Here is a 26,373-nt window from a genome sequence, read left to right as displayed (position 1 = left end):
TGGTTGCCCCTCTTCTCATCTTGGTTTCTTTGAACTCCCTCCAGTTTCACTCCTCTATCAGTGGCTGTAACAAGCATCACAACGCCTTTTTTCCTCCTGCTGTCTCTGCTGATTGTTCTGAAGGTGTGAATGTTGAGAGGCTCGAGATGTTTACCCTCCCAATGTTCACACCAGGGCAGCTTTGGGGTGCATTTGGCTCTGAAAAGTGTTGAAGAACACACCTGCCATGGGGTGGGAGAGCAGATTTTTCTTTTTTCTACTTTATTTTTCATACCTGGGGTAAACCTTGATGTGTTGCCATTTATGCTGCTTAGAGCATCCCCCAAAATACTTGGGGTTGTTTTGGGGTTTATTTTATGTGCCTCTCTCTGAATTTTTACAGTTTGTTCATTTGCCTGACTACAGTTTGGAGGTTCACACTAAGTTTTCCTGGTTCAGGTTGTTAATTTCTGCTGATTTCACAGGAGGAGTTTGTGAAATGGAAGGACGGTCTCTTCTTTTGGTTTGTCAGTGTCTTGGTGGATCCAAACCCAGATATTGCCAGGTAAAAATCTCAGCTGTGAAATGATGGAGTTGAAGGTCAGAGATGTCTCAAAAACCTGCCTCAGTCTCGACACCTTCACACTGTGAAAAAAAATTCCAGTGATAAAGCAGATTATCCCTCTAACCTCTGTCCTTCCTTTAGGGTCTGCAGTGGTGGCACAAAGGTGATGAAGCTCTCTCCAGGTTATTTGAAAATCCCAACGTTTGTCCTTGACTCATCAAAATGTGCAGCCCTGCTCTGTTTAGGACTCAGTTATCCAGAGGAAAAAAAGGGATTTTAGAGAGATACCCTTATGAAATCTTCCTTGTGGTTTTCTGACAGGTTCTGTCTCGTGTGCTGGGCTTGTTTTAGGACTAGGATGAAATATTTTTTTGGAGTTTCATTTTTCTTGTATTGCATGCCTTGCAATTTATTTATTTTCAGCCTTCTGCCACATCTTGTAGTTGTCAGAGGAATGACCTGTAAAATGATGTGTCAGAGGAGTTATGCACTCTGATTTTAAGTGCATGTTTATGAAGTTTTTGGAGGTTTCAAGGTGTCCAGCTGCTGTGTTACGAGAAATGAGTGGGGCAGGTTTGGGAGGTCATGTAGAAATTAGGGCTACAAAGGAGGATTGGACACCTTGCTGCTCGTTTCTGCCTGGAACAATCTGAGATGGATATTTCCAGAACCATCAACCTTTTGTCAATCACCATTCACATATCCTTTTCTCTTCAGTGTGTTTTTAATATCTAAAAATGTCTTTCCAGTAGATGGTGACATTGCAGCATCGTGTTCCTCCCATTTCTTTGGGAGCCTTTTCTTTTGCATCTGCATTTAGAGACTGCATCCAGACAAAACCACATCCTTCAAGCCTGGGGTTGCCTTGCAGCTCTTGCAGGGTCTTTGGGGATTAACTTTTTGCTGGGTGCTGTGTCTCTGCCATGGTGGAACTCGGGTTATTTAAATAATTAAAATGCTGTGCCTGGATTCAAGTTCAGATTTATTTCTGACTCAGTTTGCTTTAATGGCCATAAAAATGAGTAGAGCTGTGAATGCTGGAAATGTCTTTCCATCTGAGAAAAGGATGGAAGCCAGTGATCTGGGCAAGAATTAAATGTGGTATTAAGGGAGACTTGGCAGAGGAAAACCATCCTCCTGCCTTGAGAGCCCTACCCAGCTTCAGGGGTGGCTTTTGGAATTTATCCAGTGATCATTTCTTTCTTCTCCTCCTCTCCAGGTTTGCAGAGTACTGCCTGGTGCATCTCTTGCTGAAGAAGAACCCCATGATGTTCTCCCAGCATTTCATCGAGTGCATCTTCCATTTCAACAGCTACGAGAAGCATCAGAAGTACAACAGGTTCCCCCAGAGCCTGCGGTCAGTTGAGCACATTCCTGTCTAATTTTTGCTAAATTATGGGCTGTCTGGCCTTGCAGCTCTCAGTGACAGCACAGCATTTGTGTCACTTGATAATTATCCATGCAACAGAGTGAAAAGAGCCGGGGGAAGCAGTGCTGGGCTGTGTCCTGCCCTCCCTGTGACACTGCTGCGTGTAATTTGTGGGACTGTGTGCTGTCCTAACAGGTTTATGGGTTTTAAAAGTGACATGCAAATACCCCTGGCTGATTTAAGGTCTCATTATTCCTGGGAGCTGGCATAATGTGATTTGGGCCTCTGTAAAATATCGTGCTCTGCCACAGGGCGAAGCAGCTCTTCTCTCTGAAGGGGAAGGATAACAAGGAGAAGAGGATGAGGATCTACACCTTCCTGCTGGACCATTTCACGGATGAGCAGAGGTTCAACATCACCACCAAGATCAGCCACAACATCCTAGGTAAGGCTCTTTAAAAATCTGGCAAACAAAAAACAAACAAATCACGATCCAGGTGTTTTATCTTCCTGGCTTCCCCATCGCTGCTGCTTCTGGAAAAACAAATGTTTTCTTGTCTGTGTATTCCAGCTTGCTTTGTGGATGAGGTCCTTCCTTTGGACCTGGAAGGCAGTGAGCTGCTCTCAGATACATTTGCAGTCCTCAGCTGCAAAGAAATCAAGCTCTCAAGTATGAGATGCAGGCCTGAGGAACACATTGAGCCTGACGAAGATGAGATGGCCGTGGCTGATGCCGTCATGCAGGTGGCCCAGAAAAAGCTCATCTCGCAGGTGAGGGGCACGTGGTCTGCTGTGGGAAGAGGGCTGGGCAGCTCTGTGTTTTGTGAAAACAAAATATGAGGGCAGAATTTGTGAGGGATGCTTGTTCTGGAGCTGGAGGGATCAGAAATGCGTTTCCCCAGGAGCCAGGGGAGCTGTGCTGAGCTGGATTTGTTCCCTACCCCTCTCCTTGGTGAAGCATTTGAGCGGAACAATGATTTTCCTGCACCTCTGGGCAATTTGCCTTCACTGTGAGAACCGAGTGACTTAGTGATGCATCTGAAAAGGCTCCACTTAGGTTAAAAGCCTCTGTGCATGTGTGTGGTGTAAGAGCAGCCTTAATTACAGAGATTCCCTGGCTGTGGAGGGATGACTCCTCTCGCTGGGGCTGCCTTCGCTGCCTCGCGTGACTGTTCATGCCTTGTTCACAAAAAGGTTCAAAAGAAGAATTTCATCGAAAACGTCATCCCAATAATCACATCACTCAAGTCCTTGATGGAGCAGAAGAGGATCCCAGCTCTGAAGGACCTGATGAACTGCCTGCGGGTAAGGGGAAGTGTTTTCTTGCTGGTCGTGGTGTTTTGATCCTCTCTGGAGTTAATGTGCTGCGTGTGCAACCACTGCCAGAACCAAGAGCCTCCTTAGGAGGGAAGAATTCAGAAAATAAGATGTTGTGACACTGCCACTGTGTTAAATAACGTGGGAGGTGGAGGGACTGGCGAGAAGGCTCTCGGTGTGGAACGTGGGCAGGAAGAAAGCTCAAACGCTGGAAAGCTTTTCCGTGTTCTGAAGAACAAATTGGAGTTGAAACTCCTCAGTCTGTTAAAAACACCTCTGCTCTACCAACTGGTGTTTCCTTTAGCTCCCAAGCAGCTGTGATCTGAATGGGGATGTGAATCAGTAGCTGGGGGAGATTTCTGAAAGGGTCCAAACATTCCTTGTTGCTGCAGGAAATGATGCAAGATTACCGAAACGAAATCAAAGACTTCTTTGCTGTGGACAAGCAGCTGGCAGCCGAGCTGGAGTATGACATGAGGAAATATGAGGAGCAGCTGGCCAGGGAGAAGGAGTCAGAGCAAGAGCAGCTCTCAGCAGCCCACGGGGAGGAGGTTGGTGCCATTAACTCCGTACCTGTCTCCTCTGCTCAAATTCGTGTGCTCACAACACCCAGGGACCCTGTCCCAGCACTTGGAGCAGGATGGTTGTGAAGGGTTTTCCTGCCTCTTTGTACCTCCTGACAGAAGCTTTGGTTTCAGAGTCATTTAATAAGCTTAGAACATCAACAACCAAAGCCAAGAGGAGCAGCAAATGATTAATGGAGAAATAATTCAATTTAAAGAGAAAACCAAGTCTAATTTGGCACTGGCTGGGCTTAAATATTGTATTCTTTCTGTTCCCAGAATGATAAACTGGTAACAAAGAAAAGAGTTCACTTTGTCTGACTTCAGGTGTCTACAAAGCAGAAATTCAAACCCATCCTAGTCATGGAGGTACTCTTTTAAATTCAGTGTAAAGAAATAAATATATGCCTGAGTCAGTTGTCCTGAACTATTTTAGATCCCTACCTTATGATGAGATGAATTCTGGCCTGGAAGTTCATTGTTCTGCAGACTTTAGAAGAGCACTTATAGATAGATCTCTAAACTCGGACATTTGTGTCCCTGTTCACTTCTTGGTAAAACTTTGGCCAATGAATTGTTTCTCCCCAGCACCCTTTACCTCCATCACACAAAGGGCAGCCCTGAAACACTCAGGTCAAAGCACCTTGCAGGGTTTTCTGCTGTCATATCCATTGGCAGACACGACCTTTTCTCCTGTTTTCTGCAGCAATCTGCCTCTTTGGAGAGAGCTGCTGGCCAGGATAATGACAATGCTCAGTCTCCTGTGAGTGGGAGGCTGTCCACACCTGGGTCCATCTCTCCCTCTGGCCCTCCTGAGTTTGCCACACCTCGTGCTGATGCTCTGAGGCAGCCACTAATGCATCGCAGGTATGGGCTCCTCCTGGTTACCTGGTATTTTATATTTCTATTTATTATACATTTATATTTCTTATGATGTATTTCTATTTATTTATATTGCTTTGCTGATCCATTCTTTTGAGAGGGCTTTGAAAGTCACTGGTGTTGCAGCATAATCTCGTTATTTGGTGTTTAAAATGAGGAATTGGGAGGGGACAGATCTTCCCTCATGCATCTCATCAGGGCTGTAGAGGGAAATCCCAGTTCCTGTCCTGTTTCTGGCCCTAGGGCAGCATCCCTGAGCACTCTGGCCATCCTGAACTCTGCCAAGAAGGCATCAGAAAAATGGAGCAAGCAGCGCAGCAAGAGTGTGGGGAGGAGTTTATCAGCTGCTGGCAGCCAGCAAGGTGGGAACTGCTCTGGCTCTGCTTTACACGGATCCACAAAGAGTCTGGAGTGCATTTCAAATCTTAATTACTCCCTTGCTGTTTCCAGGGTCCTTCCAAAGCCTGAACCAACAGTCCAGTGGAGAAAACGTGGCTGTGGCGGGGCGAGCAATCAGCACCCCAGAGCGTGAGTAGGAACTGAGAGCTACAGATTATTTATTGATCCAAGTGCTTGTGGTGAAGAGGAACCCTCCTGGAAGTGAGGGTGTGCATGGGAAAGCACAGTCCAGCGTCTCCATGTGCATCTCACAGGGCCAGTGCAGGAGGGAATTTGTTTTTGGGATGCTGAGGTAACAGTGCCCTTTCTTCCTTCCTTGACTCTGGGGTGCTGAAGAGGAAGGTTGTGGTTCCTTTCCAGCCTGCCCTGCCCAAAGGTGCAAAGCTGAGCGCTTCCTTGGCTCTGGAAGCCCAGCTGAGCAATGTTAGACTGACCTGCAGAGCCCTGCTGCACAGGGAGATCCTCAAGCTTGGGTCCTTCCTGCTCTAAGTTGTGTGAGCAGGGTCTGGGGTGAGCTGCAAGCTGCTCCTAGAGCAGGCACAGGGCTGTGACAGCTGCAGGAGAGCACAGGGATCTGCTCAGAGGGATTAACAACCTGCACAGTCACTGAGTGTGTGTGTTCCACACTCAGAAGGAATGATGGGGTTTGTTGCTGCTGTAGAAATTAAAGTAGAAATGCACAGAGAGGAATCTCCAATACACAAACTGTGAGTCTGTGTCCACTGCAGCTGAACCTTCCAGGGTTCTGTTGGAATGCTCTCTGACAGCCCTGTGAGCGTGAGAGGCACTAAAACCCAAATGGGGCTGAGTTCCAGCAGGAGATCCCCTTCCTTTCCATCCCAGAACTCCTTTAGATCATCTCTGTTGTGCCGTGAGGTGCAGAGAACTGGGAGAGAGCTCCAGGTGTGAGTGTGTGGCAGCTCAGCTCTCCTTAGGTTTGGGGGCAGCTTTGGGAAGGGGCTGGCATCCCCAGGGAGCTGTGGCAGTGCCCCTGACAGCCCTGCCCTGCTCACACACAGGAGAGCCAGGCTCTGCAAATCCCTGGGAGCCCTGAGCAGGCACTGGTGTGCAGCCACTGGAAAATCTGATCCTGCCCTTCCCCATGTGCTGGGATGCACTTGTCTGCCTCAATGTTTCTCTCTGCCTGAGCAACAAGCAAAAGAAATGTGGGGTTTCGTGCAAAAAGTGTTTTTAGAGAGCAGGGTTCTTTGAGCGCCGTGGTCTCCTGGAAGCTCACACGGCTGTTGCTCTTAAAGCACCATATGGTGAAAAAGGAGGAAAAATGTTAATCTGCAGTGGTACTAGAGCTGAATTCCTGCTTTGCTTCGAGGCAGCATGTGTCCTTCAGCATGGAGACAAACTGTACAGAGCAGGATCATCACTTCAGTCAGCGTGTGTTGAGCCATCTGTATGGTGGCACAGGCTGATAGACAACCAGAATAAAACATTTTATTCCTCTGGTGTATCATTCTGAGACTACTGGAGACACAGTTCTTTGTAAACAGGTTTGTACTTGAGAAGTTGGGAGCAGCTGTCCCCTCTTTCTGCCTTGTTCAGCTGTTCTGGTTGTGTTCTCTCTTCCCTTCTGTCTTTGGGGCTCCTCAGCTCCTGCTTGGTGCTTTGGGAACAGCTTCAGTGCATCTGGGAGAGTGGAGATTGTACTGAAACACTTGTGGAGATACCACCTTCCCATACTGCATGGGAAGCCCTACTTCCCCATTTTTTTCCCCATTTTTCCCCCTATTCCATCTGTACTATATATCTTTACCATTTCTTTCCCTTCCTTCCCCATAAATGTCTCCATACCAAGGTAATTTCTTCAGGCACAGAGTCACTGGCACAGGTCAGTCCTGAGAGATGCAGGGCAGAGCTAAGGCAGATGGATCAAGTTTGATTTCTGCTCTAAGCTTCAGTGATTTCCCTTCCAGGACAGGGCAGGAGTTAAAGAGCAAACCCAGTTCAGCTGTGAAGAAAAGTCCTTTTAGCTGAGTTTCCAACTCCTGCCCTATAAAGCACTTCCTACCTTAATTCTTTGTGAAAGGTTCTGGGAAACATGAGCATAAAACAGAGCGTTGAGTTAAGTAAAATCTGAATATTGTGACATCTCTCCTGAGATAAATGACAGGAAAGAGACAGCTGACAACCAGGGCCTATTCAGGCAAGCTAAATTCTACCTAGCTCCCTTGTCAAGTGATTCCTCTTGTCTGTCTGCAGGCAGCTCCTCACAGAGCAGCTCTCCAGGGCCTTTGGCAGTTTTCAGGGGCCCCAAATTGTGCCTTGAGTAAGCAGAGCAGCTGCTCTGGGTGGAACGAGGTGCTGGGAGAGATGCTAGAGCTTCAGTGGAAGGGGTGGCTGTCCCTGCCAGGCAGGACAGGGGGCAGCAGGACCAAGGTCCCACACTGATTTCCTCCAGCCAGGGAGGCTGTGAGGCTGGAATTTGGAGGTGATGAGCCCATCAGACTCAGCACAGGGGTGTTTGAGGCTGGATGGGAGACACTGAGGTCTGGGAAAGAGAGACAGATATGTGTGTTTGCAATTAACTGGATTCACTTACTCTGTGACACTTGAGTACTGCACAGCAGCATGCCTTGCCCTCTGGCTGTGTCACAGGCTGCTAATATGTGAGTATTTTTTTATTTCCAGAGACCATTCAGGACTTGACTTTTGGTGCTGGGGTCAGTTACATCAGCTCAACGCACACACCCGATTCAGCTCCAGGCAAGTCTCTGTGATTCTTACTTGAGGGGAGGGGAAGCTAAAAAAAAAACAAAACAACCCCAAATGACCAAATCTGTGGCATTTTGTAAATTATGAAAATGTATGTATTGTTTGCAGCGAAGAAGGATGAGGATGAGCTCAGGGATATCATCTGTTTGACACTGCCAGAGAAACTGTAAGTTCAGCACGGGTCTGGAACAGCCACTGCAGGGAGATAGGCTGGCCAAGAGCTTGGAGAAAATGCAGGGTTTGTTCTGCTTCCTTCCTGCAGCCCAGCCCCGCCTCGGGTTTGGAAGGTGGAATCCCCAGCCAGGAGGAGCAGCCAGCGAGCGCCCCTGAAACGATCACAGCGCAGAGCCCCCCCCAAAACCTGACAGCTGAGCACAGAACCAGCATGCTGCCTCCCCTCTGGAGTTCTGGGTGTGAATGCACATCCTTCCTTCTCTCTTCTCAGCTGCCTTTTCCCCAGAGCTGTCCTGGAGACGGGCAAAGCAGCACTGGGCTGCGTTGTCAGTGCTGCTCTTGGCAGAGGGCTCAGAGCTGCAGTGTAAAAGGAGGGTGGCTTTTCACCCTCAGGATGTGTAATTTGTCCATTTGGAAAAGTAAGGGCATAACATTGCTACAAACTCGGCAATAAATGCGTTTATCACAGCTTGCAGGGCAGTGAGGGGCTGGCTTTACTCAGCCAATCCCTCATTGCCCCTCTTGGTTATATAATAGAGTTGCTTTAATTTGAATAAAGGTAAAACAGCTTGTCACTGCCACACCCCTAAATCTGGTAATTGCACGCTACATCACCTCTTATTTGTTGTGCAAACTCCTGTGTGTATGAACAGCCTTAATGTTCTTTTTATATGGAATATTTCCATTCTTGAACTATGTTATTTCCAACTATTAGCATTTGATGAAAATAAATGGTTGCAGAATTAATTCCGCCCACGGCGTCTCCCCTTTTCTTGAGCTGACAGAGAAATGATTTTTTTTTTTTCCCTGTAGATTTCTACAGCCTCTCAGTCTCTTCTACCACATCACAGGTATCTTGGGCCCTCACTTCAATTAATGTTGGGCCCAGCAGGTTTTAAATACAGACTTTGACTTGACTGCAAGCAGGGTATGGGTGACTCAGACAAGGTGGGTAAGTGCTCTGGGCAGGTACCTTGTTTATCATAAATATCCTGAGTAAATCTGGCCCTTCCTGAGTCTCTCTGATGGCCACGTGCTCCTCACTGGAGTTCTTCTGTTGTTAACCTGTATCACAGAGCTCGTGGCCTAGATTTCATTGAAACTTGGAGCTGGGATGTGTTTTATTCCCTCTGCTTTGTCTCACTCAGACACGAGCTCCAGGCACAGAGCAGGATTTGCTGCAGGAATGGAAACAGAGGCACTTGCCTCCTGCACTGCAATCCCATCATTTGCCTCCACTTTCCCTACTCTCTTTTGAAGATCAGAGAGCCCTTCAAGTGAGGTTAAACTTTATTCCCAAAATCAAAGTCAGAGAACAGAGGATGTATGGAATGGCTTTGGCTTAAGCAATGGTCAGCTATGGCCAAACCATTTCTTTTTGTACCTCCTCTCCTGCCTTGAGCTATTATTTAACCACTCTGAATGGGCAATTGGGATAGTTCATTTCCTGCTTTTTGTTTTGTCCTCGAGCAGTATCTGAGAGGAGCCCTGTGAGTTTTGACTTCTCTAGAGAAGAACCAGGAACAAATGTCCAAGAATAAACTGATAAACAGCCCTGGACATTCTGCCACCTCCATCCACTGTGAGTGCTCTGCCCGGACAGACTTTCCCTTATTTCACTGAATTGAAAACAGGAGCTTCCCATAATTTGGCTGTTTGAAAACCACCACAAAGCCCAAACAAAAACCCCTACAAGAATGCTTTATAGCTTGGTATTTATGTAAAACATTCTTGGCAAAGTTAAAACAAAGTAATACATTAGTACAAACCTGAATATTATTATGATACAAAGAATTCCATCCATCAGCTCTCACGAGCTGGGGGGAGGAATCATCTCCCCTTTCTCTCGTTAGAGATGCCACTGTGCATTTTAGAAGTGAAAAAAAAAAAAAAAGAAGTTTGGATTCTTAGCTCTGCTGGTTTGTCACCCAAAGGCTGCCTTTGGTGGGACTGCAGATTGTGCTCCCAGAGCTACCCTGGTTCAACCCTTTCCTCTCCTTTATTGCAGGTACCCTGAAAGCAGCACAGAGGAGGAGCAGTGGATGCCCAGAGGGTGCAAAGGAATGTCAGAACAATTAGAGGCAGCAATCGGCACTGGGTGGCTTGGATGAAGAGCTGGCATTAGGAAGGTAACCAGAGGGAAGCTGCAGAACAGCAGAGCTGATGTGAGTGACACGGAGAACACCTGGTTGGGGCTGCCCCATCCTTGTCTTGGCTTCCCCTGGCAAAGGGACAAGTGGCAATGCTTTGTTTGGGCACAACAAATGCAGCAATGGCATGTCCAGCGAGGGCTCTAGGAAACAAAGCAGAGTAAAGCAGAACACGAGAAAACAACACCAACAGTCCAAATCGTCAAGTATCCAAAATACTGTATACAGGAAAAGTTAAGACAACTCAATTTATATTGGAAATACAAGAACACTAAATTCTGCTACATTAAAAAACTTCCTAAACCACAGCACAGTCCTAGTGTTGCATCCACATCTTGCAGCCTGGTCTCACTCAATGCTGTTCAACACTATCAACACAGATATTTTGGGAAACACGTGTTCCCCATTATTCTTTCTAAAGCCAAGAGAACCAAATTTGGTTGGTTTTATTTTTATTATTTTATTTTTTTTCCTTTACCATCTGAAGAAAAATTGCAGCTGACACTATGAAAGTGCTTTTGTGTTGAGCTTTTGCTTTCCCAACCCCAGAAACAGTGGCCTTGGCCGTGTGGTTTAAACCTGCCAAGCTGCTGTAGCTGTCACGCTGTGTTAGTGCTTTAGGGAACTTGCAGAGGGGCAGCAAAAACTGAAGTCACTCTGTCACCTCTTTGGAACTGAGTCCAAAAGCCATCCCTGGATATTTCTTGCAACGACAAAAACAAAGTGTTGGTCACTGGCAAGAAAAGGTTGGTTGGTTTTGTTTTGTTTTTTTTTTTTCTCATATAAAAAAAGTTGATAGCTCCTGCCATAAATTTACAAAAACTATCCCTGAGTGACTCTGTTCTGTGTCTGGTAAGACCTCTTGTGACAAGGAAATGGCTGAAGCTGGCTGAAGAGGAAAGAGATGCTGTTCCACCTGCAGCTTTTTGTTACACTTTGCACTAATACTGATATGCTCTGACAGTGCCACACTGTAGCAACGTGTGAGCTCCTCTCTTGTAGCTTCAACAGTAAAAAAATAGCTCCGTTACTCAAACACCGCTGGCATCACGTTATTTACACTTTTAAATAGAAATGTTACCTTTTCTGAAGTAATCAAAATAGATCTTTGCAAAAAATTTAGAAGGTGGGGTTTTACAAAATAAACGGAGAAGGTAAAAAAAGCTGGAGGATCTCTCAGTACCTTTTATGGCAATCTTAGCCCAGGAAATTATTTGGCTTTAATTTTCCTGAAAGGGATGTCTTAGCACTGGTTCTGTGCCTCCCCTCTAAGCCTCTTTCCCCACGGAAAGACGCAGGAGCCAAGCCTGCTTTGTGCAGATTAGAAGGAGGGGTTACCTGCGTGCAATGAGTCCTGGCAAGCAGGGAGCAGAGGCAGTGCCCCTGCCCTGGGGGTGGTGTTAAATAACAGCATTTGGGGACGGTTTCAGAAGGGCTGAGGGCATTAGTGGTGTTTTCACTGTCACTGCTGGCTGGGCACAGACCCCCTGTGCACCTGAGCAGTCAGAGCCCAGCACAAGACAATCACAGGTGTGGAAAAGTCACCAGCTAGGCCTGGGCAATGAGCTGCTGGGAGGAAATCCCCCAAATCCCACTCTTTGAAGTCCATCTAATGCTGTTTCAGCACCTTTTTTTTGTCTACTGGTAACACATTACTGGTAATGTCTGCTACACGTTCACCTAATGCTGTGCCCCTGCTTGGTTTGCACATTGTGGCTGTGTCCCTGCAGCACAAAGAGAAGGCAATTCCACAAACTTCCACAGCCCAGTCTCTTGGGAAGGATTAAAACCTTTCCTTAGTCCAAGGACAAGTTTGGGTGATCCTGTTGGTATCTCCAGAGGCAGGGGAGACGCGAGTTGGGCAGTGAGGAGTTACTTTAAACTTTGGCAAAGAAAAAAAAGATATACAGATAGCTAGCTATCGAGTTCTTGTGTGTTCCAAACTCTTCCAAGCGCACTTAATTAATCTTTTGCTCTTGCTTGGAGTTCCTGGAGGAGGTATTTTCACACTTGCTTTTGCTGGTTTGCAATTTCCTTTTGGCATCTTAGATGACAAATGAAGACTTGTGTCTGAAGTCACCCTGCAACGAAACAGTTTGGGATGTAGGAAGGATCCAGCAGCTTTCCAGGCAGCTCTCTGTTCCTGCTGCCCCCAAAAGGTAGATCTAAGCTTTGTAACAATGAGGATTCTGCCCAGGCAGTTCACATTTCCCACTGGGAGGGAGAGGGAGGCACCAGTTCCACTGGCCAGGTGCTCCTCCTCCCATCCTCCTCACACACCAAGGTGTGGCAGGGACTTTCTCATTCCCTCAGTATCTCTGCTAATGGGAGAGGCTTCTTCTGGTCTTAAGCTCTGTGATCTACTCAAATCCCAAAATACAACTTCTCTTGTAAAAGCATCACGTCCTGCCCACTTAATCCAATGAAACTCATCCTAAGGGGGTCAGGCCATGAGAGAACTCTGAGCAGAGCTGCCTCTCATAGCTCCTGGCATCAGTCACTTCAGGCAACTTAAACTGTTCATCATTTCTAGGGAAATGACTCAGCCTTCACCCTTCTGTTTTCCCTCTGTTCCCCAGCCCTGCTTCGGAGTGGAGCCCACTCTCACAAAGTCTGTGGGCCCGAAAAGCGCCTCGTCCTCTGCCCACCCTCTTCCTCTCCTGACAGAGATGGTAAATGCAAATCATTTGTTGTTACCTCATCATCTGTCCGGATATAGTTAACGCCATCAGGCTTTGCTGGAGACTTGTAGCTGAAAGAAAGGGAAAAATCTCATTTCTGGGACAGGAAGATTGCAGGATTTTGGAGGGGAGGTGCTGGGAGAGACAGAGATGAGGAGGAGCTGAGTGAGAAGCAAGCAGAGAGAAACCCAGTTTGTTTCTCAAATGAGAGGTCTGTGTTTATTCCATCATTTACCATCACTGGGATTTTGTCTAAATTCCCCTTCAGCACGGGGTGAAAAGATTGCTCTGTGTTTCCCTAAGACTCTGCAAAGAGATAAACTGATTCTTTCCTGGGCTCTCCCGCTCTGGTGCCTGTCACTGCCTTTCTGTGCCTCCTGCTCTGTTTCCTGTGGCAATTATAAAGTTCATTTTAATCCTTCACTGCCAGAAACCTTCAGCATTTTTCTTAGTTATAAGGAAGCGCCACTTGTTTGCAATCCCACAGGAGCTCGGGATTTATACACGACTGTCAAGTCCAGTGTATGCCAACCCTCAGCTGCATTTAAATGGGATATTGAGAGCTTTTTCTGAAAAACAAACGAAACAGAGAGAAAAACAAGACAGGACTTGTGCTGAAAAGCAACATTTAGCACAGAACAAATCGATCTGGTGAGAATCTTGGCTTTGCATATATTATCTCCTCTCCAGACTCTGTAAGGACATCGAGGCTTGTCTCTGATGCTAATGCTGTTGTTTTTAACATTTTCATGTGCGCTCTAGAACGGCTGTTTTTCATCCCAAATTTAGGTCCTCACAACTAGTGAGACTTCCTGTAGAGAGCCTGCTCTGCTGCATCCATTCCCTCTGCATGTCCTGATGCTTCAGACTAATTGTGCAGGAGCTGGGATCATTAAACCCTGGCCCTGGTTATGCCAACAGCCCAGGAGCTATTGGACAAACACCTGCAGGCATTGAATTGTGCTGGGCCTCCTTTCCCATGCAAAGGATGAGGATATCAGAGCACAGCTCTCATCCACACCACAGTGCTACCCTAGGAAAATGCCCTCCATTCCTGGAAGTGTCCAAGGCTTGTTTGGATGGAGCTCTGAGCAGCCTGGTCTAGTGAAAAATGTCCCTGTCCATGGCAGGGATTGGAGCTGGATGATCTTTAAGGTCCAAATTCACTCTGGGATTCTGTGAGGATTCCATGAAATAAACTTGAATGCTGCAGGGTTTTACAGCAGGGTATTGGATGCCTCAAGGACTGGCTTAGCCTGTGGACTTTTGTGGGGAATTAGGCATTGAAATTCCTTTTAGCCACTAACTTTTGGTGCCCTTCAGACTCCTCCATGTTACCTGAGGGACCTGTCCAAGCAGCCCAGCTTACCTTTCCCCACTCTCTTTGCCATTTGCAAAGTATCCCCTTCTGTAGGCACAGCAGATCCCAAGGGTGATGAGCACCAGGACTGCGAGGACCACCAGGACTCCCCCGATTATCCCTCCGATATTGAGGTCATCTGGCAAAGAGAGACACCAGCACCCAGTGTTTCTTTAGGGCAGCAGCAACATTCCAGCCTCACACACACACTAAAATGCCACCTCTCAAGTATTTGAAGCAGTAGTTCATAGGGAACTAGTGAGTCCCTGACTACAAGATCCAATCTGTTAATGATCTGACGTTTCCCTGCATTTTCAGATTATTTTTATCTCCTTATGTCTGGGGCTATGAGAAAGCAGGGAAGACTTAACGCTGTAGGATGTCCCCCCTCATTCCCTGATGGTGATGGCAATTCATTTATGGTGATAAATCAACCAGCATTGATGAAAAGTCTACAGAGAGCCACTCACAGACTTCCATCTCCTGCTCCTCACACTTGGCAAAGCCAGCATCGTTTGTTGCTATGCAGGAGTAACGACCTGTGTCACCTTTGTGCACTGCGTGGAAAACCTGGGGAGGGAAAAGGGACAAAGGGAAGGGATGTGACATGAGAAACAAGGCACTGTGAGGGTACAAAAACGTGGATAAAAATGCATATCTGCTAAGATCTTCTTCCATCAATCTTCCCTCTCCCAGACCCTGGCACACCTCACCCTCTTTAAATTATCCCTTCCTTGAAAGCCAGGCAATGTTTTTCTGAATTTACAAGCAATTAAAGATAACCTGTCCAGCCAAACAAGGCTTGATCAGATCTGTCAGGGCATTACCAGAGTGCCTGTGGCGGGGTTCAGGGTGTAGGAGGAGTTGTGGGATTTGGTGCTGGATTTGCTGTCGGGTGACAGAGGTTCGCTGTTGCGGTACCAGCTGTAGGTGGATTTGGGGAAACCTTCGTTCTCGTGGCAGTGAAGAGAGGCTGACTTGCCAACAGGGACAGCTTTAGGCACAGAGCATCTGGGGGTCATGGGTTTCACTGTGGGAAGACACAAACCAGGTGAGTGGCACTAAATCATTCCTGAATTCTGCGCTTTCTTAGGCAAAACCATCCAAACTTCCCATTATTCCCAGCTGGTTTTAAATCCCCAGAGTGGCACAGTTTGGACTTTGGAGATCCCACAGCTCACTGTTGCAGAGGTTGTGGGTTTGATACCTTGGACTGTGAGCTGGATGTTGATCTCATCGATGGTTTTGGTGTCGGAGGGTGCGGCCACCTCGCAGCGGTACGTGGCCGTGTCCATCCTCGTGGTGTTCTTAATCACCAGGGACGTCCTGCTCAGAATCTCTGCCCGTGTCGCAAAGTCTCCTGCCACACAGGAAAGACAGAGGAAAAAAGCAGGGCAATCAAGGCTAATGACTCAAGATGAAACACCAGACTCGTTTTGGGTGGATAAATTAAGTGGCTGATCTCAGACTCTTTTCTGGAGTCAAAGGAACTCAATCCTTGAAAGCCCCAAAGGAAAGCAAAGCTGCCAACCATGTAAGAGGATGAACTGGAAAGCATCACTCTAAACCTCAAAAACTGTGGCAAAATCGAACTTCCAAGACAGCCTCAGGCCTTGCCTCCTTTGGAAGATTCATTTGGATGTGGCTCTTGGTCCCATCTGAAGTGCTGGAGTAATTCCAGATGGAGTCAAGCCCTACTGGCACTGGAGTTCTCCTATCAATCCAGAGAGGCTCCTTCTAATGCTCCCAGGATGCTGCACATCCCTCTGCTGCCTCAGCAGAGAGCACTGGCAGCTGGACACTCAGATCCCAGGGGGAGCCCTCAGATGTTCTGTGGAAAGACAGGAGAGGTCACACCCAGTGACCATGCTGGGACCCACAAAAGGGAGGCTACATAATTCTTTTCTTACCCAAAAAATATCTCCTAGGCAGGATCTCACTCCAGCTCCCCACTGTGACCTGTCAATAATGAGGCAGGGAGGAAAAAACATCCCGTTCTCTCTCCATCCTGCACTTCAACTGCTGAGCTCTGTTCCAGAAGAAAGCAGCCAGACAGCCAGAGCTCCTGCCTCTAACAGGCTTGTTTGTTCCCCATTGTACTGTTTCTGAAATCTGTTTGGAAAGCTGTTTTGGAAATCTGAAAACAAGGAATCTTCATACCCTGCATTTTGTTTTCAAAAAACACATAAGAGGTTTCTCCATTTCGGATTTTCTTCCACTCGATTCTGGGATCTGGTGTCACCGTGGATTTAATGATGCAGGACAGCTCAACACCTAGCAGGAGAAATGGAAGCAATCCAGATTAATAGGAAGCAGCTGTGTTTTTGCTCTGCTTTGAGCACTCTCACTCAGTGTTTTATTAGGAGATGCTGCCCACAAAGCAGAGCCTTCTCTTTCATCTGCCTCACAAACAGAAACGCTGCTGGGTTCCAGGAGCTATTGGAAGATGGATTTTGGCCAGCAAAAATAATAGTCCAGCAGATATCAGCTTTGGAGAGAAATGAACGCTCTGTTCTCTGCAGGCTGGGGCTTATGGCAAACAAAACCTTTGGTGAGGGTGAGCGCCCAGCCCTGTCCTGCTGCTGGGCAGAGCCACACCGTGAGTCAGGGATGCAGCATCCCTGGGACAGTGACCTCTGGGGATAAACCCAGCAAACCCTGCCCCCTGCAGCTGCCACTGGCGTCCCATCTTCCCTGGAGAACCTCAGCAGGGCTGAGGAGCCTCCCCAGTGCCCCAGGGCACGTCTGCACAAATTTCTCTCTCTGTGTATTAATTGCAAGGCAACTGCTTTTCCTTCTTTTGGGACCCAGTTCAAAAAAGCACTTAGGCAGAGACTTTGCAGTGCTGGTGGCTTGCAGAGGGCCTCAACAAACCATTTAGAAAAAGGGGATACAGACACATTCTTAGGCACTTCTCTGAATCCCAGGCTCTCGTAGTCCTAAGGAACCAGTGACCAGTGAGCCAAATTCTCCTCCATTGTTTGGCCTGATGCAGCACAGGCAGCACTCACTTTGGAATTCCTGCACCACGGGCTTGGTGTTGCTGGATGTCAGCTCCACAGCCAAGAGTTTGCAGCCTGGAAAAACAAACAGAAGGTAATAAGAAATAGCACAGCTCATAAGTCACCCAGCTAGGAACAGGCTGCCTGCTGAGAAATCATCCTGGCCAGCTCCGAGGACTGACTTCCCCAGACAAAAACTCTTCCTGGCTACCAGCACAGCTCCAGCAGGACTGAGTTTATTTAGGAGTTGTGGTGTAAATACAGGAAAATATAATTGTTAGATAAAGAGGATTAACATAATGGCACAAAGGCAGTGACAGCATGAGCCGTTTCCTTGTGCTTGTTTAGATGGTAAAGGAACTGTGCTCATGCAGGAGTGAAAGTTTTATTTTGAAAATTAACTTGATGGTCAGGAGAAGACAGGAAGCAGACCAAGCTCCAGAGGTCAGGTCAGTTCCTGGGAGATGGAATGGGCCAGGCCTGGCCTCTGACAAATGCTGATTACATTGGCAAGTGCTGCAAGTGTGGTAATGTAAAATGTGAGGCAGTAAATCACAAGAGGACTGTGATTCAGGAGAAAACAGGAGTTCAGCTCCTTGGGTAGAGCCACAGACCCACTCTGGGGAGAAAGCTCAGCCATGCAATGCTGTGAGGATCCCTACAACACAAACTCGCTTGTTCCCATCCTGCTCTGAGCACCAAAGTGTTCCAAATTAATCCAGTCATCCTCCCTCTTTGGCAGATTAATTTAGTTTGAATAATCTGCCTTCCATGTCCCTTCTGCTGTGCACTCCACCAGAGCAGGTATCAACAGCACTCACGCTCTGCTGGATGCCCAATTCACCAACAACTCTCCAGAGGGACAGGGAAACGAGCAGGGAGTTCCCTGCAAGAGGAAAGTGAAGCAGACAGAGGATATTGTGGAACTGGTGATCTGGTTCTCCTTCTCCCAGGCAGAGCGTGGTGCTGCCAAACCAGACTGCTCCAAAGCCCTTACAGGAGGAGCTTCCATGCTACAATCAGTGCCAAAATAATCAGCTGCAGGGGCCTGCTGTGGCCACACGAGCAGCTCTGCTGTGACAAATCCCATCAGAAGTTTGTGGAAATCTAAGGGAGATGCCCACTGAGCTCGCTGGGCATTGATCAAACAGCAGGTTAAAAAATGATGGAAAACACTGCCCCAGGGACATGGGATTTAGCTAAAGGTTAAGAGTAAAAAGCCATAATAAACATGGATAGAAAGCAGAAAAGGCAGCTGAAAGGAGATGTGGAGGAAGAAATGATCTCCAGCATCATGACACAGCTGGAAACTCCTGTGCTGGCTTTCAGAGGGAAAAGCTTTTGGGCAGAGATTGACAGCGCAGAGACAACATCCCTCTGGAGGAGTGGCAAGGCAGCAGCCTGAGAAACACCCAGGAGCTGCAAAGTCACTGCCACTGAAAGCCTGAGGGCCTTCAACACTCCAAATCCTTCCAGCATGTTGAAATGTTCCTATCCCTCGTTGTTTGTTAAATGCTGACACTTTCCTGGGAGCCCCAGTACTGGTACCCCAAAGACCACCAGGGAGAGCTGGCATTTGGCAAGGTTTAGAAAGCTGCCTTTGTCCAAAATCATTGTTTCTCACACAAAAACCACTGGCTGATGTTAACTAATAGCTGGCCCAGCCAAAACTGCTCCTAGCAGGACTTTTCCACCCTTCCCCCTTCTGCACTGGAGACGGTCATGCAGCATTTGGGAGAAATCCAATGCTGAACTGAGCTGACAGAGCTCTGGCCTTTGGTTCTCTCCAGCCAGGAGCTGGTCTAAGCAGTAATTTCTGCAAGTCTGTTTTGAAGCAGAGTCCATTTTCATAAGAGTTGCTGCTTCCAGACCTTCCCCCTGAAAGCAGGGAATTGTGCCAGATGATGCCAACTCTTTCCCTTCCCTCTGTTCATCACGGGACCATGGAATGGTTTGGGTTGGAAGGGACCTTAAAGATTCTCCAGTCCCACCCCTGCCATGGTTCCCTTCCACTGTCCCACGTTGCTCCAGTCTGGCCTTGGACACTTCCAGGGGTCCAGGGGCAGCCACAGCTTCCTGAGCACCCTGTGGCAGGGCCTCCCCACCCTCACAGGGAGGAATTTGTCCTAATATCCAATCTATTCCTGTTCTCTGTCTGTTGGAATCCATTCCCCCTTGTCCTGTCACAACGTGCTCTTGTAAAAAGTCCCTTGATGTGTGTTCTGTCTGGGGCTCTGATCCTCGGGAGCACGAACAGATTCCACTGATCCCAAAAAAACCCCAGAGCATGGGAAGCTGCTAATCCCCAGAAGACAAGGCACAATTTTGGGAAAGTCCTTTTGAAATCTTCAGACATGTTTCCAACAACCGTGAAACGTGGCATTTGAGTCCCTCTGCTGTGAGATTACTGCTTCTGGAACCAAGAACTGAATTGAGAGCGCAGGCCTCAGCACTCAGCTGATCTGAGGGGATGCTGGCTGGCCTGCTCTGGACCAGTTTTAGTTTTGTTACAGATTCTTGCTTGCACAGTATCTTTTTCTGAAAGAATGCTGTCCCATCAAATAGACATGGCAACAGTCCTACATCTGCTGTAGTTCGAATCTCTATTCAGCTGAAGGTGGGGACAGTAAAACCACAGAGTTGTGTGGCTCTGAAGGAGCTCTAGAAATATTCACTCCAGGACAGCAGGACTCTGTCAGACTCCAGCCCCATCTCATTTCTCAGAAACTGCTCACAGCAGGCTTTTTCTCACCCACTAAGCACAAGAGATTCAGGTCTATCCCTCAGGCACAAAGCAGGATGACAACAAATTTTAGACAGAAGCTGAGTCCTTGGAGACTGTGTGAGAGGTTCTGACATTATTACGTGTATTGACCGTGGGCAGAGATCAATGTGGTGGCTTAAATCACTGCTAAGGCAGATTTATTCCTCTCTGTGTGGCAGAATACTGCAAGTAGCATGTTCTAAATTAAAAGAAGGTGACAGCAAAGCAAAACAAAAACCTGAACTGACCATACAGACTGTACAGCAAGAGAGGAATGCCTTTCTAGAACCTTGCTCTGCTGGCAAGGGTTGTCTCTTGGTTTTGTTCTGTGTTAAATTATCATTAGTGCTTAAACCACCTTCTAAAAGGTGTTCCTTTAGGCTCCTTCCAGCCCAGCACAAATAAGCAGCAAAGGGTTTGTGTTATGTAAATCTCACTTCAAAGGCCTCAGCACCCAGGGTTTGGAGAACAGCTGGAATTGCATTCCCTCTCCAGAGCAGCATGTGTGCCACAGCACAGGCACCCACCACAGCCGTATGTTCCACATCCCTGAATCCCCAACAGATCCATATGTGCTGCATCTCCCAGTTCCTACCAGGTCTCTATAGGCTGCAAAATCCCAAATCCTACCAGATCTGCATGTTCTAACCCCCCAAATACCTACCAGATCTGTATGTGCTGCAGACTCAGCCAGACATATGGTTGAATCCCAAATGTCATCAGTTCTCCAAAATAGAATCCAGGACAAGGCACTGAAGTCTATAGCATATTCTTATGGCACTTTTCTTTTTTTTTTTTTTTCAGATCCAGCCCATGCTTGTTACTGTGACTCATGGTATCTGAATCATTTTAAAATGCTGTACTGAAGGAAAAAAAGCAGCTTTATAGGCGACTTTGCGTGTTGACTCTCCTTTCTACTGTTCAAAGCCAAGCTTGACCTTCCATCTCCTTCCATCCCGATGTCTGTTTGAAAGCTCTAGGCAGAAATTTGAAGAGGAGGTGAGGTATTGTGTTATAGGGAAAGTGAGAGGATGACCAGGAGAGAGTCTGGGAGAAGTCGCTGGCAGCATCCTGTGCTGCAGCCTCGCTCGATGCCGCGCTCGCCGTTATCTGATACGGTAATTTTAGTTAATGCACTGTCAGGCACAGGCAGTACAAAACCACGCAGCTGTATTTAAACACCTGCCCACCAAAGCAACAAAAATATGTCTTGCTCGAGGTGTCCATCATCACTAAGCCCTTGCTCAATTTGCAATTCAAAGCACACCTAAGCCATGTGGGAACGCTGCAATAAACCTCACGCCTTGTTAAGCATCTCGGCTTTCTGGGGGTTACTCGGTGCAGCAGGAGTGAGTGATGTGCTGTGGGGTGTTCAAACATGGCAGCTGAACCCTCTGCAGGTCAGTACCCTCAGGGCTGCCTGTCTGGAGGTGCCCCTGGAGCATCCCATCCATCCATCCATCCATCCATCGATCATCCATCCATCCACCCATCCATCCATCCATCCATCCATCATCCATCCATCCATCATCCATCCATCCATCATCCATCCATCCATCCATCATCCATCCATCCATCCATCCATCCATCCATCCATCCATCCATCCATCCATCCATCCATCCATCCATCATCCATCCATCCATCCATCATCCATCCATCCATCCATCCATCCATCCATCCATCATCCATCATCCATCCATCCATCCATCATCCATCCATCATCCATCCATCCATCCATCCATCCATCCATCCATCCATCATCCATCATCCATCCATCCATCCATCATCCATCCATCCATCCATCCATCCATCATCCATCCATCCATCCATCCATCCATCCATCCATCCATCCATCCATCATCCATCCATCCATCCATCCATCATCCATCCATCCATCCATCCATCCATCATCCATCCATCCATCCATCCATCCATCATCCATCCATCCATCCATCCATCCATCCATCCATCCATCCATCATCCATCCATCCATCATCCATCATCCATCCATCATCCATCCATCCATCCATCCATCCATCCATCCATCCATCCATCATCCATCTATCCATCCATCCATCATCCATCCATCCATCCATCCATCCATCCATCCATCCATCCATCCATCCATCATCCATCCATCCATCCATCATCCATCCATCATCCATCATCCATCCATCCATCATCCATCCATCCATCCATCCATCCATCCATCCATCCATCCATCCATCCATCCATCCATGGACTGGAGGTGACAAGGACAGCACAGCCCAGGCACAGAGCAGCACAAGGGTGCTGGGAAGGGCAGCCAGGCTGACCCCAGGGCTGGCCCTGCCTCTCGGGGGGGTGTGTGCAGCAGGGGGGAAGCTGACTGGGAAATCTGTGGGAAACCTCCCTCTGGAGGCTGAGGAAGCAGAGCTGGACTGGGTAAGACAAGGAGAGGGGAGGCTGCATTCCTGCCCTCAGCTTATTTTGAGGAAATCACCATAAGCCCTTTCAGGAACATCTGACCATCTGCCTGGAAATATCCATCCTTTTGTCTCCCAGCTCTGCAGGCTCTTTATCCCCCTCTTCTCTATTCCAAGCGCGTCTCGTTGCAATTCCACAATCAGACTTGTGCCAGGTGGTGCAGGACAGACAACACAGCTTGGCACAGGAATGAGAGACAAGAGCACTTTAGGCACTGTTTGGTGAAGTTTTTTGGGCTTTCTTTGTCCAAGTATCTTTGTGTCAAACTTTGGGAATAGCAAATGCACTTGTGCCAGATAAAGACTGGATTTATAAACGCTGAATAAATGTTTTGTAGCACTCAGTCTTAACTTCCACTCCTTTCCTCCAGCCCAAGGAGCTGGTGCTGTGTTTGCTCTGGCCCCCAGGTGTCAGGCTGAAAGCCCCTGGAGCTGAGAGAAGGGAGCAGGCAGGTGGATGGGCTGTATTTGCCCAGTGACCCCAGCGAGCCACGTGCCTTTTTTTATTCCACTTTTCCATGGCACCTCCCTGAGCTCAGCCTTGACTCTGGGGTGGGCTGCCCTGCTGGAGAACAATGTAGAGTGCAGCGAGAGATTAGTGAACAAAAGCTTAGGAGTGTCTCCGTTCAAATTAAGTAACAGATGGACCTGGTCTGTGTGGGAGCTGATAACAGTTATAAAAAGGCCATCACCAGACTGTGGCCAGCCCACCCTGGAAAAAACCCACTCAGTCGTAAATCCTCTGTGCTGTTATAGCTGCTTGTGCGAGTAAGGCTTTATTTTTACCAGCTATCATAAACCAGCATGACTTATTTTAAGATGCATGGCTTGTACTGCTCTGCTAAAAGGGTGCCAGCTCTCTGATAGACACCTCCAACAGAGATGTGCCCGCCCGGGCAGGGAACTCGAGGCAGGATTAACCCAGAGAAGGCAAATGCAGCCTTGCAGAGCAGTGTTTGGCATCCACATCACTCTGGGCTTTGCTCTCCCCCTCTCTTAGGGAGCTCACTCGTGGCACTCGTGTGAAATACTGATTGTGAGGGGGTCTCTGGTGGTCCCAGCAGGAGCAGGGCCCCACAGGATGAATCTGTGTGGAACACCACCAGCTATCTGCACTCATCTGAAGGTGTAAGACCTTGGGATTTTGCCCTTAATTCACTCTTCCTGCTCACCAGTACAGAAGGTGAGGAGATGCCTGACTTCAAACAGGGTACGTGCAGTTCTGGAATGAAATCTTAACCTGTTTAAATCTCCTGATTTAAATCTCCTGACTTAAACTGGGACCTTAAAGACCTGACTGCATTTGCTGCAGAGAGGGCTCATTAACACCCAGGCCACACACACAGGCTTTTTTCTTCCTTTTCTTTTTCCTTTGCTTTTTTAGGTTTTTTTCTTTCCTCCTTCTTCTTTTCTTGTTTTTTTTTTGTTGTTTTTTTTTTTTTTTTCCTTTTGGACAGGAGGATTTACTGTTCCACCTCCTAACCAGACAGCAAAGCACACCCACCCTGAGGGGTGGAACAGGCTGCTCTCAAGGAGATATGGAACCCTCTTAGGTCAAAAGCCTCTCTGCAAAGCAGCTCCTTCTGCAGCCGAACATTCCTCCTGTCTCCCAGGCAGGCAGGAAAGTGTAGGTGTTGCCTGGGAAGACCACACAGAGCTTTCTGATGGTTTCCCCGATGGTTTCATCACGTTGGGGTGCAGCTGCAGACAGACTGTCTCACACCACCGTCTGAGCAGGGCTTCTGCAGCTCAGAGTTTCACAACCTTCACTCGCTGTGGCATTACAGCGGGGGTAGAGATGAGATGTTGAGGTCCTGCAGGATCAGCACCTTCACAGAAATTACCCCATTTCATTAAAATGAGGTTTCCTCTGTCCCAACAGAGGTGGCTGGAGGTACCAGCCCCACCAAGGGACCTTCATGCTGCTGCCATCCAGGAGAAGATGGACATTTATACTGCATTTATACTACACTTCATCCCCTGCAGATGTGGCTGTACAAGCCTTGCCCAACATCTTAATCTGGGCCTGATCTGGGCCTAGCTCTCCTGTTTTCCCAAGCTCATCCCCTGGGTTCTGGCTCTTCTCCTGGAGAGGACTGACTGTACGTGTGAGTCGGGAAGGAAGCAATATTTGTGTGGATGACTAATACCCAATACTTAAAAGAGATTAGGATGGAAGCAGCAAGGGCTCCAGAGTTTCCAGCATGTCAGATTGCATCTCTTTCTGGAATATACTTCAGGCCAACTTCAGCTCAGAGAGAAGATGGATAGGGTTGGAATTTGCCCCTCAGAATGAGGGATGAAGGTAGTAGAGGGGGAACAGAAAGGAAACATGAACAGGAAAGCTGTTATTACCATTCCCCACATTCCTGAATTGCTTCTTCCTTCCCAACAAACCTAAGGCTGAACTGAAAATCTTATTTCTCTTGTGTGAGCAACAGGGAATAGGACATGGAGCTTCTGCCAGGGGATTAAGTCCTGCCCAGACCATTTTTTTGCCTTTGCTGCTGGCCTCTGGGGTCAAGCCCCTCACACAGATGCTTTGGGCTACCAGTGTTAGGCTGAGTCTCCAGGAGGGAAAAACAGGGGCAGTGGCCTTGCTGTGTGGTTCTGAGGCAGGAGAGCTTCTCCTTACAGCTGCACCAAGGTTTTGGCAAAAAAACAGAGGAGAAATCCAGATCACTTGGCCAGGAATGCATGGAACCAGCCAGGATGTGCTCAGTGCTGGTCTTGCCATTTTCAATAACAAATGGGCAGCCTAATTACACCTTCAAACTGGGCTGGCTCGCAGCCAACACCAGGGAAATCAGTGCAAAAAATGGGACATGAGGGGATGCCAGGAGGGCAGCTCATCCCCACCTCTGCTTTAGGGCATGAAGACCCCAGGGATGCAGCTGGCCGGGCCCCTGGAACCCTGAGGAAGCCGAGGCTCTCCCGTGCAGTGTTCCCCTCATCATTTCCATCTGCCCCAGTGCTGTACATTTCTCAGCTGAGCCTCCACAGTCAGCGTCCCCTGTAGCTCAGTAAGGATGCACAGTTCCAGTTCACTGGAGGAAAAAAACGAGGAATGGAAATCACAGGAAGAGCAAAGGCACACGCTATCTCAGGCAGCAGTGGATATGCCACTCTGTGACCTGTTTACCAGATGAGAATGCCTCGCAGCAGCAAATCCCAGAACGGAGATGATGAGCACTGGAGAGCAGTGGGAACTTTTGCACAGGGCAGAGTTGAAAACAACCCTTCCTGCCTATTCCCACTTGCCTTCCATTGTTTCCTCAGCCAGCCCTAGGAACTGCCATGCAGGCACATCCTACGTTATTTCTCACTTCAGTAAGTCCCCTTCCTCCCCAAAGTGGCAGATGCTGGTACCAAATTAGTGCAAAGTGGGAGGGAACCAGCAGATAACTATCACAAGAGCCAGGGGCAGTGGTGTTCTTGCTGTCCTGTCCCTTCCTGCCAGCAGGGCTCTCCTGGCAGCAGACAGGTGCTGAGGGACGAAATCCAGGACAGAGTGGGGTCAGCGAGACGTGACAGGGATCTATGGCCAGTGTCAGGGAGAGGGAGTGAACTGCAACGGGAAAAGGGGCAAGTTCCTTTATTTTTGGCTCATGTAGGAATTTGACTCAAGGATTGCTGAGCATCTCAGAAGCCACGGTGACGTTTTCCAGGCTGAGCGCCAGCCGAGGCACAGACTTGATCTCAGCAGGTATTTGACTTCTCTGGGAGCTGGGATGCTCAGCACCTGCCTGACCCTGGCTTTTGATGAGGACACACATCTCAGAAGCTGCCTGCAATGCAAAGACAGGAAATAAGCGGATATGCTATCAGCACCAGGCTTTGCAGTGCTCCTTAGTGTCTGGCTGTGTCCCAACCATCAATACAGAGACTTGCAGGGGTTTAGCCTATAATCCTCTATTCCTCTGTCTGTGACTCTAATCTCCTGATCCTCCCTTCTCCTCCAGCCTAGAGCTTGAC

At 48.0% G+C, this 26,373-nt stretch overlaps 2 protein-coding genes across 4 annotated transcripts in view; one reads left to right on the top strand and one right to left on the bottom strand.

Moving 5' to 3' along the window:
* The window catches only part of NCAPD3 (non-SMC condensin II complex subunit D3), a 28,830-nt gene extending 20,206 nt beyond the window's left edge, over positions 1 to 8,624 (top strand). For 2 of the 3 annotated variants that reach the window (XM_014257312.2, XM_088066766.1), the window contains exons 24-35: positions 465 to 544; positions 1,764 to 1,901; positions 2,225 to 2,358; positions 2,485 to 2,684; positions 3,108 to 3,218; positions 3,623 to 3,781; positions 4,500 to 4,660; positions 4,919 to 5,037; positions 5,126 to 5,203; positions 7,718 to 7,792; positions 7,910 to 7,967; positions 8,064 to 8,623. In XM_014257312.2, coding sequence (XP_014112787.2) covers positions 465 to 544; positions 1,764 to 1,901; positions 2,225 to 2,358; positions 2,485 to 2,684; positions 3,108 to 3,218; positions 3,623 to 3,781; positions 4,500 to 4,660; positions 4,919 to 5,037; positions 5,126 to 5,203; positions 7,718 to 7,792; positions 7,910 to 7,967; positions 8,064 to 8,166 — 1,416 coding nt within the window. In that variant the 3' untranslated portion in view covers positions 8,167 to 8,623. Of the gene's footprint in view, positions 1 to 464; positions 545 to 1,763; positions 1,902 to 2,224; positions 2,359 to 2,484; positions 2,685 to 3,107; positions 3,219 to 3,622; positions 3,782 to 4,499; positions 4,661 to 4,918; positions 5,038 to 5,125; positions 5,204 to 7,717; positions 7,793 to 7,909; positions 7,968 to 8,063 lie in introns of all 3 variants that reach the window. The other variant, XM_088066765.1, reaches the window with a different exon arrangement.
* Positions 8,625 to 9,764: 1,140 nt separating this feature from the next.
* Positions 9,765 to 26,373, bottom strand: part of JAM3 (junctional adhesion molecule 3) — a 31,650-nt gene continuing 15,041 nt past the window's right edge. Inside the window, exons 2-9 of the mRNA XM_005528501.3 lie at positions 17,178 to 17,243; positions 16,327 to 16,440; positions 15,374 to 15,526; positions 14,994 to 15,196; positions 14,637 to 14,736; positions 14,176 to 14,305; positions 12,823 to 12,877; positions 9,765 to 12,206 (exon numbers count right to left, since the gene is read on the bottom strand). Of these exons, the coding sequence (XP_005528558.3) occupies positions 12,171 to 12,206; positions 12,823 to 12,877; positions 14,176 to 14,305; positions 14,637 to 14,736; positions 14,994 to 15,196; positions 15,374 to 15,526; positions 16,327 to 16,440; positions 17,178 to 17,243 (857 nt within the window). The 3' untranslated portion in view covers positions 9,765 to 12,170. The remainder of the gene's footprint in view (positions 12,207 to 12,822; positions 12,878 to 14,175; positions 14,306 to 14,636; positions 14,737 to 14,993; positions 15,197 to 15,373; positions 15,527 to 16,326; positions 16,441 to 17,177; positions 17,244 to 26,373) is intronic.

Source organism: Pseudopodoces humilis, chromosome 25 (genome assembly GCF_049639895.1).
Source record: "Pseudopodoces humilis isolate 2021_Gansu_Grassland_sample_001 chromosome 25, ASM4963989v1, whole genome shotgun sequence".
Taxonomy (NCBI): Eukaryota; Metazoa; Chordata; class Aves; order Passeriformes; family Paridae; genus Pseudopodoces; species Pseudopodoces humilis.
This window is presented reverse-complemented; position numbering and strand designations above follow the sequence as displayed.